The sequence below is a fragment of the Perissodus microlepis genome, chromosome 10 (genome assembly GCF_051167445.1).
Source record: "Perissodus microlepis isolate ML-2025 ecotype Zambia chromosome 10, ASM5116744v1, whole genome shotgun sequence".
In the NCBI taxonomy this organism is placed as follows: Eukaryota; Metazoa; Chordata; class Actinopteri; order Cichliformes; family Cichlidae; genus Perissodus; species Perissodus microlepis.
The window spans coordinates 11,231,916-11,245,388 of NC_140470.1; the positions used below are offsets into that span (position 1 = coordinate 11,231,916).

The window sequence follows — 13,473 nt, forward strand, 5'->3', positions numbered from 1 at the left end:
CTGTCTAAGCTCTTTCTCCTACACAAGTGTCTGTGTGCATTGTGAGAAAGAGGGAAAAGGAATTTTATCAGCCAGATCAGATATTCTAAATGCTGTACTGATGGAATAAGTTAGACTAAATCATAGAAGAGTTCATGATCCAGCTTCTTACATACCACACAGACTGAAATGAAAGGGCTGCAGCTGGAGCCTCAGCTTCTACAACCACTTACAAAGCAAAGGTGACATCTGCTGGCTAAAACAATGAACTTTTTACATGCAGATTTAGACTTACTTTTACTGCAGTTTTTTCTATTGTAGATTTAATGAAATCGAACCTGATCATCATGAAATGTGCTACAGATAATTCTATTATTAAATAGTTACTTTATAGTGACTCTATAATGTTTTATTCAAGATTAAATAACATGTGTTTCATCTTTCCGGTTTAACTAACATACCCCCAGCAAATGGTAAAGACTTGATAAAAAAGCCACTAACAATTGTAGACTTGAAATATTAGTATTATCTTTAAATCTTAAAATCAGTTTGTCTGTTTGTGTGAAAAAAAAATCAAAAGGCAGAGAGATCTATTATGAGCTTACATCATTTTAAAAAAAAATCAAATTGAAAAAAAAAGTCTATGTATCTCTTTTAGTATTTAATATTTTCTTATATAAGTAAAGCGATTCCACAGACAAACAATTTCCTTCTTTTTACATCAGCAGTTATTCTTGCCCGACCTTGAATGCAAAGTATTTCCACAAAGGATAAGATGACGTACGCAGATGAGTTTGAAATGCTTGAATAAAAGCATGAACATCTCTTTTTCTTTTTAAAAAAATTACAAATGGATAGTCTGATGTTTGTTTTTCCCTTTATGACACATGTTAATGCATAATCACACATGAGCAACACAGTCAAAAAGTAAATGATATTATTATTTCTTGCATAGTACCATAACTTTGCTTTAGTTTTACTCACCCCCAACCCATAAGTATAAATTAACTTACAAATAAGTCTTTTTGTTTTTGCACATTTGTCATTATTACTATTAAATAATAAAAGTCATCCCTAAAATTGATAATCAAATTACCTGATAAGCAACATATAACGATAAAAAAGAGACTGAAAGGCTGCTGCACTTTATGTCTTTCAAATGACTAAGCAAAGCCGACCCTGCAGAACTTTAATAGTGCAATAAAAATAACTGATCTTAGAAAGGATATGAGTACAGATATGTCCTCAAATTCTGTTATGGATAAATACTCAAAACTAAGTGGCACTTCAAATGTGCATAAAAATATTCAGTATCTCCAATTCTGTAACATAAATACGCAAAAATAACTCTCACTGGATAACATTTCTAAAACCTTGTCATGATTCTTGTGAAATCAGCCACATTTAGAGTGTGTCCATGCAGCAACTACACCAGAATCAGATGTAATTTTTAACATATTTTTTTGTTCTTTATTATAACAGGAGATTAGACAATAAAGCTAGTAGAAGACAGATATTGTAATGAATAAATACAATCTTCCCTGCAGAGCTTAAGTTCATATACAAGGATAAATATTCAAAACTATGTTGAACTTTCAATATCTGTAATTCTGTAACATAAACAAAAAAAACATCTTTGTCTCTGGCTAGATCAAATTTTTATAAAAACATATCATAGGCTGTAACCCCTAAACCACACAGTTAGAACACAGTTAGCGCTGAAATCAGGACAAAGGTGATGGTTTAACACTGGCTCTAAAGCCAAATGTAAAATAGTATTTGAAGACACGACAGAGAGTTTGATCTCTGAGGCCGTATATGAGCGGGCTCAAGCACTTTGGGAAAATGATGAGACCCACAAAGAGGACGTACTGAGCATGAATAGCCACATCAGGAGGCACTTTCAACATCATGCTGGGGTTTATCATATTAAACAGGGTGGAGGTGAGATACAGCCACAGCTGAAGCAGATGTAGCAGCACTGTCTTGGGTGCCTTATTGGTATGACGCCCTCTAGATGAGGCTGACTTCACAGTGATCATGATTGCAGTGTATGTATAGATAATAATCATACTCACAAACACAAAATAGAGAATGGTGAAGGCCATGTTTAAAGTCACAAAAACTTCTAGGCGAAAAACACTGTTTCTGATGCAGAACGACTGCATAGGGAAGATCGTCTTCTCCATCCTGACAAACAGGAAAAGTTGTATGAATGAGTCTAAGGACGCCACCGTCCACATAACGGCAATGGCTTTACCCGTCGACCTCGGCGTGGCAAAGCTGGGGTGCCTCAGCGGAAAACAAACTGCAACATATCTCTCCAAAGACATCACGGCAAGGTTGAGAGGAGACATTTTAACAGTGACGGCCGCAACCAGTGAGACAAAAACACAAACATAGTTGATCATTCTGACCATCATCACGGCAAAGATGTAAAGCATCATAGTCAGCAGCAGCTGCACAGAGTCACACATGAGCAAATGACCAAACAGGATGTACCGGGAGGACTCTAGTAACAGAGGCTTCTTCAACAGGGCAAACATCATGATGGCATTTACATACAGGAAGAAGAAACACGGCAACATAGACAGCGCAGCTTTGACTGAAGTCTGAAACGGCAACGACTGGAACTCGGCTGTTGTGGCATTCATGACTGCAGTTTCCCACCGTGTCTGCAAAGGCATGAAAAACACAAACACGGACTGATTTTTAATATTATAAACAATTCTGAAAAGTGTAGATTGTGCAAGATGATTTTGTCAAATATCACAAAAAAACAGCATCAAAGTGAGAAATATGTGCCAAACCTAGATGGAAACTATGACGTTATATGCTTTGTAGACATATTACTTACATGTCACCTGTGTGGTTTGACTTCATTTGGCAAACACGTTTCGGTGAACAAATGTGAGGAAAGAAGAGCAGCCTGTCATGTCCTTTTTATAGGTGAGCCGCGTCCTGACATCACCATCTGTGTCAGCTTCACAGCCACTCAACACTCTGCATTAGCTGTGGAGTGAAAGTTTGGCCAAGTTGTCTAACTGATGTTATCTTTCCATCTACTTTTTACTCCACTTACCATTAAAAGATATCACACAGTTTTTTCTACATTCTGTGACCTTCACTTGTTTTGTATATATTTCTCTTTGTGGTATATATTTCTCCTGTTTTGTTATTGATGATTTATTTATTCCTGCTGTCTTACCATTTACATTTTATTCATGCACAGTTGGTGTGGAACACCCATAATTTTATTGTACATGTACAATGACAATAAAGGGCTCTTCTCTTCTCGTGACATTTTCCTGTTTAGGGAACTGTGCAGGAATTAGATATCCATTTTAACATATTTTGTTTTCTTGAAATTTTATTATTATCATTCAAAAAGAGCATGGGAGAAGATTATACCCAGACCTCTGTCGTTGCTCTACAGCACACAAGCTGCCTGCTCAACCCAGTGAGCTGCACCAACACTCCAGAATCAGATATTCTTTTAATAGGCAATTTAATGTGAGTCATTAAAGAGATCAGTGATGCTGTTTGAGTTTTCTCTGTGAATAGTTGATGACACAAATAAGCCTGAAAAGGGAATCACGCGACAAACATATATTTAATATGCCGTTTGTGGCAGCAGATATGAATTTTAAAAACATATCTTTTTTTTCTTTTGGGTCTAATGCTGCTGGAGGCTTGTTGTTTGTAGTTCTTTTTGCTGACAGCACTAATATCACTTCACTCTTGTTTTTCATAATAAGATGATTCACCTAGATGATAATAAAACCCAACTGGATCTTTTCAGTCAGATTGTAAGAGAAAACAGGTAACTCCGGGGCATTTCTTCATGGATCCTTGATTAATGTACATTATGCTTTTAAAACCAACAGAGAACAGAAGTGCAGTGTGACACAGATTGTAATTTTCTTTTCTTATTTTCTAAAACAAAACAAATAAAAAATGAAACATAATTTGCTGCGCCCATAAACTTTGCCCCAAGCAGCCATTATTTCAGTCAAATGAGTCATCAGAGAAGCTAAGGCAAAGAACAAACAAACAAACAAAAACCCAAAACAAAAAGACACTAAAAACTACAGTTTTCTTATTTATTTTTGTGGCCCAGTCCCACTGATACCTGCTCTATTTTGTGCAGAGGAAAACTGTCTTGAAAGCTGGGCCTTAGGTACAGCTCCAGAGGACAATGTTATATCATGAGTGCCCCTTACATTAAATCTAGTGAGCTTGCTGGGCTCAGTTCTGCACTGTTTGTTGAAGGCAAGCAATATAAAGGCATTTTACATTTGTTTATAGCAGGGATCCTAAAGATTTGATCACGCAGTGCCAATTCAATGAGCTAATGTATTATTTATTTGCTATTATTTGTAATGTCTGTTCAAAGGAGTCGTCAATTACGCCTTACGTATGTAGAATTGAACTCGAAGTAGAAATGTCATTACACTACATAGTGTGACCTTTTTTTTTACTCACATCAGGTCTGTTTTATCCTCTGAGGATCATGAATTGTGTCATATTGCGAGATTAGGTATTAAACACCCTGGCCCATCAATACATTGGACAGATATTCACTATAAGGTAATATCATGTAATATAGTAGAGTTTTATTGATAGAAGGAACCAATTTGTTGACCCCGTTTCAGCATTTCAGCACCACTGCATCATGGACAGCTCCTGCATATTCACGAGGCTGTAGTTGTGTAACTAACACTGACAGCAAAGTTGTTTTTTGCCATTTTCTTTTCTTCTTTTCTAAAAAAAAAAAAAAAAAAAAAAAAAAGCAAACAAAAAAATAAAACATAATTTGCCGGGCCCATAAACTTTGCCCCTGTTGGGAGCGGTGCACGTCAGCTCTGTTTACAGACTCAGATCACAAAATAATCTCAGAGGCTTCAGCTCTTTGGAGGACAGTCATTATGGCTCATTAATAATTCAGGTGTTTATACTGCACATCTCTGCAACATATTTCTCACTCTGATAATTCACTGCGGGACAATTAAAAACCTTTTGTTATTCCACGGAGTGTATGAAGGACATGAGGAAAAAGATGTCACCTTTTTCATAAAGTTTAGAAATTGCAGCCAACCTTGGATTTTTAATCTGCAGAATCTCAGACTTATTTCCATATCTGTGATGATTTTGTAAAAGAAATGTTTAATACAATTTCATACTGCCACTGATCCGGCTAATTACATACATGAGCTACACATGCTTCACAAAAATAATGATGGGAATGAATGCCATGGTAATATCATGAATGATGTACAGCATAAATCTCTTATCCACACAGGCTCAAATGTGCACATTTTCTCTATTAATATTTGGTTGAACCCCTGTTGGCTAGTTGGACCTCAACTACATGCTTTTGGTAGCCATCAACAAACTTCTGGCGTAATTCTGGCTGGATATTTTTACCACAAAAATTTAAATCATTTAAATAAACAAAAATTTAAATCATTTAAATTTTTGGGTTTCTTGGCACAGACCAACTTTTAAATGCAGTGGACATATTTTCAGTAGGCTCGAGGATACTCACTGTTAGCGTGCTTTATCCATTCCAAAACCAATTTTAACATCATTTTCCTGCTGGAACACCCAACTGTGTCCAAGATTCAATAATCTAGGTGTTGTAAACGGTGTGTTGAAACATTGCTGGACAAGAGCTGAATGTGCCATTCAGACTTTTACAAACTGGGGCACCTGGTCAACTTACTTCACCTACTGGATAAAAAAAAGAAAAGAAAAAAAAGTAACAACCAGAACTCACTCAGAACAGCAGAACGTTCTAGTAGTTATTTTAGTGCGAACAGTGTAGAAATGATAGAAAACTAGAATAAAGTACAACATGCATATTAACACGCACATATTAAAAGACTGGGTGACACTACTGGCTGCATCCATCTTTAATCACTGTTTAAATTCAAACATTAAACACACATTAATAATGATGCAATCACTCAAAATAAAACAGGAGAGCATTACAAATCAGAAATTTAAAAAATATATATAAACAAAAAGGAAACATACAAGCAAATCTGATGATTTAAAATAAAAATAAGGCAAAGCAGAAAGGCAAAAATATCAACATGACAAAAGCATAATAATAATAATAATAATAATAATAATAATAATAATAATAATAATAGTAATAATAGTAATAATAATAATAGCAGCTATATTTTCCTTAATTGGACAATGATGTTGATGAATCTTGAGACATTTCTTCTACGGCTGCTGGCTATATGTAGACGCAAAACTGGAAATTAGCTGCAGAAAAAGATAAGAAAAATGGAATGAAGGAAGATTAGGTGAATTCTTCATGTGTCTCTACCATTACCATTTATTCCAGCCTCTCTGACAGAAACAAGCAAGGATAAATTCCTTATCAACCAATTTAAAAATCTAGATTTTTATTGTTAAAGCAGAACTGAAACGATTATCATATTATTCTACATATAATTAATACATCTCTTGGAAATTTAACAACCTCATTCCTTAGTAGTGAGCTCACTTACCACAGGTATCCCTCCTTAAACTCAGTGAATTTGTGCCGAACCATAAATGTTGCTAGTGCATCTGCTACCTAGCAACAGATGTCAGAGGAGCAAGTTAAAAAATTGAAAACAGACATAACAACACGCAGCACGCATACATAAATATATAACGTTATGGGCCTCTGACAGTACATGAGTACAGCGCCAGTAAATTCGGGTAAGAACGCTCACTTTCTCCGGTGCATCCTCGTGAACAGCGTGACCGCACTGAGGGAGGACCTGCATCTGAAACTTTCCTGCAAACAAATAATATTTTTTAAATGCGTGTATTCTTACAAAAAATTGCAAAAAGGGAGAAACAATCTGTGCACTTTACCCTGCATCTGTCCAATGGTAAGATCTTTGTCAAGCCTGTCCACTCCTGTACAACGAGATAAGTCAGGCGTGAAACTGTGCAGTCAGTGTGTGTGTCCTATTTAAACTACTAGATATTTGAGAAAAAAAAAAAAATGAATAAATCGAACCTGCGAGAAGGAGCAGTTTTGGCACAGGGGTGGTGAGAAAGAGGGCAGACAGACCCTTGAACCAACCCTCCCAATATTTTTCTGTCTTGGAAAGCTCTACTCTCCAGGTGAAGATGCTCTCCTTTTTCGTCTGTGTGAGAGAATTCAAATACTCTTTTATAGCTTTCAATCTCTTTCCAAACAAGAGAAAACTAAGAACCAAGAGACCAAACCTCCTGGTCATCCTCCTTTGCTCTTTTCTTGCTGGATTCTTCTTCTGCTTCCTCATCTTCCTCTTCTTCTATAATACCTTCACCAATGCTATTAGACACCCCTGAGCTGCTGGTGGATTCCTCACATCTGTAAAAGTCACAAGAGAGGAAATTGAAACGGTCAGTTAAAGCCACAAACCCACACGGAAAAAACTGCAGAGAAGAGAGAGCCCAGACACACTTTTTCACTTGGCCTCCCATGGACACCCGGGCTGACTCGATGTTTCGGATCTGCCCACTCTTCACACTGAAAGGAAAAAGGTGAAGAACACCTTTAGGCACTTGTATACAACAATTAAGAATTGAAGCTCTTCAAGGTAAGGAACTACAACGAACAAATAAATAAATAAAGCAAGTTATTTCAGTGTGCTTTGGACAAATAACACTTGGCACAATTTGAAAACTAAAAGACATATATATATATATATATATATATATATATATATATATATATATATATATATATATATATATATATATATACACATATATATATATATATATATATATATATATATATATATATATATATATATATATATATATATATATATATATATATATATATATACACACATATATACACATATATATATATATATATATATATATATATATATATATGATGTAATCTAATCAAACAAAAAGATGCAGCAGTGTGGCTCACTGTTTAACATTTACCTCCACTCAATCGCATTTTCCAGAGATCTAAATGTTTTTGGCCGACTTCTGAGGAAATTCTGCATACTGTTCAAAGCATCCATTGCTGTCCCTGAGTGTTAACACAAACAAAATTATTTAACAAACCCACAATTAGTGCTTATGGCATTTATTAACGATATTCAGCATAATAACTTACATTTTACATCATTAAAAAAACTAAACAACTAACAAAAAAAAATAAAAAATGAAAGAAATGACGAATGCTCTCGTAAAAATCAATGAGAGCATTCTGTATTGGAAAAGACCCAATCATGTGATCTGCTCATGTTGTTGCAGACTCGTGCACACAGTTTTAAGTGTTTAAGTATACTCATTGTTTTTCTTTGTTCCCAGTATTGAGAGCATTGATTAGCATAATATTTGTTCAAGTGCTCTTAGTAGAACAAGCCAGTCACTGATCAAATTTGGACTGTTAATGAAGTTGTACTGACATGTGACTTTGCCCATTCGGAACAGAAGAACAACTTGTGGGGAAAAACTTTGGAAACCTGATTTTGGACAAAGTCACCAACCATCTGGTGCCTTTGGCCAGGTGATTCTATAAATAGAGTTTTTATGTCTTGGTGATCATTTAAGCCATTTTCAGTCTCCTCAGTCATTTAGGTAAGGGCCTCAAAGTAACTGCCCAAATAAGTGACCTGGGGCGTTACCAAAGCAACTCGCAGGATTTGTCTTTAACGACTTTGGAAATATGCACTTATCTGTGGAGCTTACCCTCTACAACGTCAATGACGCAGAGACCAAGCAGGGATGGTATATGATTGGCAGTGGCAGTGTGAACTGCAATGGCCCCTCCCATGCTGTGTCCAATAAGCATGATTGGAGGTGGGTTGTCTCCATAAAGTGCCTCCACCACTTTGCCAATATCCCTTTGGGGAAGAAAAAAAAAAAAGAAGCAAGAATATAACCTGTCAGCCTGTTTTTCAGTTATGATTGAAACTCTAATCAGGAAGCTTGTAACTACTTTTTACATTTTACACCGCAATCAATAATCCAAATGTTAGCCACAGGAAGTCACCACACTCTTCCCACGTTTAATGAGCGGTGAAATCAAAACTTTCTTAATTAAACTCATGCCTGCTGGATCATCACCACCTTCTGTGGCGTCCCATATGTTCCTGTGATGTAAACCCAAGAAGCAGATGTTTAAAAACCATTCCCACAAAAACTGTGTTCTCTTAAAGACTTACTTCGCCATCGTATCTGCAGAGAGATCTTCAGGATTTTTCACTTTAGTGTCACCTGCAGGTGATGACAGAGATTTAACTCATTTGTTCCATGTACGCTGAGGCAAAGAATGCCATAATCCTCTAACCACGTGCAAAAATAAAAACTTGCTGTGTCCTGTAACCTACCATGAGCTCGGAGGTCCATAGCTACCACCCTGCAAGTAATCCTGCTGTATATGATGGCCTGCAAGAACATAGATAAAAATCATTTCAATGAAATAGATCACAGACAAGCTTTATAAATATTCTGCCCAACATTGCTGTTAACTTTAATGTAGACTGCTAACAGATCATAAAGGGTCTGTAATAGTTATGAAGCTCACAGTGAACACCGCCCAGGATAGTGCAGAGTGGCCTCCTCCGTGAAGCAGGAGCAGCACAGGACCATGGGAGCCACTGCAGTAAATTCTGAAAATGTTCACAGTGGTCAAAGAAATACTAATTGAAAGAATAATGAAGTAAGCAGATGCTCGTCCAACAATAATGCACATTAATCTTCTGCATATATTCTAGTCATATAGCACAATGATATCAGGAGTTAAATCTGAAGACTTGGACCCAAAGTGTGTGTCATTCATGCTCAATTTCCTCTTACAAACTGGAACAGCAGTCAAGGATATATCTTTGCCGTTTTCATTTTCCACCACTATGTCTTCCATGGTTTCAAAATACTGACTCCAGGGCAGAGGAGAGAAATCTCTCTTACGCCCAGGTCTGTAAAAAAACAGAACAAAAGTAAATAAGTAACCGAATCCATGTCTGATGTGACTCAACACTGCAACAGGACTGGTAAACTTTGTAGAAGCAATTGAAAGACAAAAAACCCTCCAGACTAAAAATAACTCTCCCCTTCTTTTCACATTATCAAACATTGCAATAATAAAAAATAGAAAAATAAACAAAAAGACAAAAAATGTAATAAAAAACAAAACAGAATTTTCAGACTGAAAGGATATCCTTTTAATTTTTAAATGCTAACACGCAAAAGCGCCAGGCTAAATCAATCAGTGGTGTATAACACTGATTATCTAAACTCTGGTAGCAGACGCAGCTAACCTAGCTGGGCTAAAGCAATCAGTTAAGCAGTGCAATTCAGTGAGTGTAAATATTCGATTACACTCCCTGGCTTTGGGAATAAAAAACACAACCGGCGTGATAGTGCACACAACTAAACGTCACGATAAAAAAAAAGCTGCTAAGATCCTAGCTAACTCACCCCATTTTCATTTTGGAGCCAGACTGAAAACCACCTGCCATGGGAGGTCTGGAGGCTAACAGGTTCAAATGCAACTGTTTCTCCATGTTGTCAAAAGTGAGGCCGGTCTTTGTCAGGAACTCTTTGATGTGACCTTCTCTCGCTTTCGCAGCATATGATTTTCTTCGACACCTACACCGATGTTAGCCAGACATTGGTTAAACTGCGTTTGCCTGGCAAGCTAACGGCTAGCGTTCTTCTTCTTCTGCAGCTGAAATGACGGTCTCTTTTCCTCAGATGATTGACGCAGATTATTTCACAGCATCGTCGCCATCTACTGGCTACAAATTCAACTGCAATTCAAAAGCGGCTTACAATCCATAGCTTTCAGCAGTTCGGAGTACCGTGAATGAAAGTCAGACTCTTTACACTAAAAACTGAGACTGATTATTATGAATATCAAGTGTAAACCGAGTAAAGTATAGTAGCGTGATGGCTAGCGCTGTCAGTTTATAGCAAAAAGGAGGTGGGTTTAAGTCCATTTGCCCCCTTTGCAGACTGCATTACCTGGCCTCAACGTACCGCGGCCTCAACTTAAAGACACGCATGTTTGAGAAACAAGTGATTTTTAACTAGCTGTAGGTTTGAATAGTTGTCTGCCCTGGGACAGACTTGTGCAGGTTGTATCTCCCTCTCTTGTCCCGTGACAGCGCGAAAAGCCTTAATCCCCCGTTGTGATCCCTAACTGGATAAATGGATGAAAATGGAGTAATGGGCAAAAAATGTAGATATTTTAATTCCACCCATATTTTTGGTCAGCTAAATTCAGGTAATCCTATTTATTTATTTATTTTGTAATACTAAAGCTGTTTTTCATTAACAATGGGATTATGTTAACAAAACTTAAACATGCTGTTTTATGTTATCCTAACTTAATATTCTTATCCTATTTTTTTATGTGATTTTAAATAATACATAAACAGTGTAGAACTGTTATTTCACTTTAGTTACTTAGTGAGCAGTAATGTAAAGGAGTAATGTAATTAACTGCCTTCTCAAATTCAACGACACAGTTACAGCTGCTGATTCTCTAACTGGATTGTTACAAATAACATTGACTCACTGCAAGCAGTGATTCACTCTTAATAAACATCAGCCTGTATTGTTACATTAAGCAGAGGTTAACTTTAGTCATGAAGCCCAGCAACCCACTGCATCTGTGGTGTCACAGACATAGCATCAAATCTTTTCACAGCTTTGCTATAGTTACATTAAAGGAAAATGAACTGTAAACATAAATGAACCAACAGCTATAAGTATGGTATACATGATCCTTTATTCTGTCTTCCGAGAGCGAAACCTTCAGCATGTTCTGGAATCACAAACACCGAAGCACAACTTTGTATACAGCTCTGTATTTAAAAGCAGCACTTGAAAAACTCTGCTGTGTCACAGTCTGCTGCTTTACGTAGGTCGAATGTTCAGGTCAATTCAGTTTTATCTATATAGCGCTAAATCGCAACAACAGTTGCCTCAAGGCGCTTGTTGTGAGCTGGACCCAAATGCAGATGCGTGAAGGCAGAGTAAGTTCAACAAAAAGTGAGAATTCAGAAAAAAACAAAAACAACAACACTCCTATATTTATATATATATGTGTGTGTGTGTTTTAGGTCAGTCGTATATATATATATATATATATATATATATATATATATATATATATATATATATATATATTAGCTTACTATATAATTCTTGAACACAGACTGGAAGCAGTGCCCATCCAAGAATGTGACCCACTATGTCCCACTTCCTCACAGTAATTTTTGTGCTACTCAGTCTGTGAACAGGAGTTCAATGTCTTCCAAGGCTTGGTCTGTATGACAATGGGTGCAGGCAGTTTTAAAGGTGTGGGTGTTTCCAGTGAGAGAAGACATCAAGTTACATTACTTGACATGTAATTTTTAGAGCCTGACACATATAAAGTGCAAAAGTAAACACACACATTCCAATAACAAAAACTGTTAAGAGGAAATTTAAGTTGTTAAAGTGTGAAACCTTACAGACACTGAAGTTGAGCGACATAGTGAGAGACATCAGAGAGAATGAATCGCAGTTATGTAAAATGAACATGTTATGACAGCCAGTTCTCCACAGTTGTAGACGAGAGGACGGGAACAGGTGCTGGTGAGCAAACATAAGAGTCACATGTAATTTTAGGAGGACTCAGCTGATTATCATCCTAATCAGTCAGCACTGACGCACGTTTGAAGTAGGGCAAAGGTCTAAACACTGAGGAGTATCTGCATAAAGAGCCTTTCCAGTTATCATGCCAGATATCTTTTAAATACTAAGTTGAATTTGTGATATTGTTAAAAAAAAAGCTCTCTGGAATACAATATTAGGCAATTTTCCAGACTATTCAAGCATTTTTCATCATGTGCTTTACATGAGCTCTTCCTTCCGTATCTTCTCAACAGTGCTTATATTACATTATAATTCCTGTGTTTGTTTTCTACCCATCAACTCCTTAACAACATGTGTGATCTGATCTTTGCTCACTGATCTAACCTAATATTAGAAAATATCATCTAGCCAGTGAGAGCCAGAATAAGCACTAAGTTTTAAGAAAAATGCAAGCCAAAGCTAAATCCGAACAGTCTGCAAACCCCTGAGTCATCTCTGCTATGCGGGGCCTTTTGCTGTCTTAGTGGAATATCTGTTTTGTGTACGGTGAAAAACTGTAAGTCAGCATAAATGATAAAAGCTGTTGATGAAGTTGGAAACACATTATAAACTTGAGGTAACTACAGATATTAAAAATAAGCAGTTTTAGTGTCCCTTTATTCTTTTCCTATTTAATCATCCAGTGAAGCAGAACCAGGACAATCCAAGTCTGAGTTGGTTTTGTGAATGAAGCAAAGATGCTGAGCCATAAACCTGTGCCCTACTAACCTTTAAGTGATGCAGCGGCTGACCTTATTTATAGAGTACTGATTTAAAGTTCACAGTATTCAGAGCTCAGGGGTGATCGGGTCTGGGGGCTCAGTGTCTTTTTAAGGGGAG

At 36.7% G+C, this 13,473-nt stretch overlaps 2 protein-coding genes across 2 annotated transcripts; both read right to left on the reverse strand.

The window, feature by feature from the left end:
• Positions 1 to 382: 382 nt before the first annotated feature.
• LOC146378846 (odorant receptor 131-2-like) lies at positions 383 to 4,719 on the reverse strand. The gene has a single exon (XM_084940671.1). It carries the CDS (start codon positions 2,664 to 2,666, stop codon positions 1,704 to 1,706), a length of 963 nt encoding a protein of 320 aa, XP_084796797.1. The 5' UTR covers positions 2,667 to 4,719; the 3' UTR covers positions 383 to 1,703.
• A 1,151-nt stretch (positions 4,720 to 5,870) lies between these two features.
• ppme1 (protein phosphatase methylesterase 1) lies at positions 5,871 to 10,699 on the reverse strand. The gene is made up of 14 exons (XM_084941937.1): positions 10,429 to 10,699; positions 9,831 to 9,926; positions 9,536 to 9,626; positions 9,339 to 9,396; positions 9,174 to 9,225; positions 8,698 to 8,852; positions 7,942 to 8,032; positions 7,442 to 7,507; positions 7,222 to 7,348; positions 7,010 to 7,139; positions 6,862 to 6,906; positions 6,717 to 6,781; positions 6,507 to 6,574; positions 5,871 to 6,258 (listed from the first exon to the last, which is right to left on the reverse strand). Exons 1-14 carry the CDS (start codon positions 10,512 to 10,514, stop codon positions 6,255 to 6,257), a joined length of 1,134 nt encoding a protein of 377 aa, XP_084798063.1. The 5' UTR covers positions 10,515 to 10,699; the 3' UTR covers positions 5,871 to 6,254.
• Between the last annotated feature and the right edge of the window lie 2,774 nt (positions 10,700 to 13,473).

What these genes read in the sequence shown, in the direction of transcription:
- LOC146378846 (XM_084940671.1), bottom strand. Translation starts at nt 2,666, where the DNA reads ATGCCTTTGCAGACACGGTGGGAAACTGCAGTCATGAATGCCACAACA.
- ppme1 (XM_084941937.1), bottom strand. Translation starts at nt 10,514, where the DNA reads ATGGAGAAACAGTTGCATTTGAACCTGTTAGCCTCCAGACCTCCCATG. An exon ending in AATGAAAACGGCAAAGATAT is followed by an intron (nt 9,627 to 9,830) that starts ATCCTTGACTGC and finishes CACTGTGAACAT; the next exon opens with TTTCAGAATTTACTGCAGTG. An exon ending in ACGAGGATGCACCGGAGAAA is followed by an intron (nt 6,575 to 6,716) that starts GTGAGCGTTCTT and finishes ATCTGTTGCTAG; the next exon opens with GTAGCAGATGCACTAGCAAC.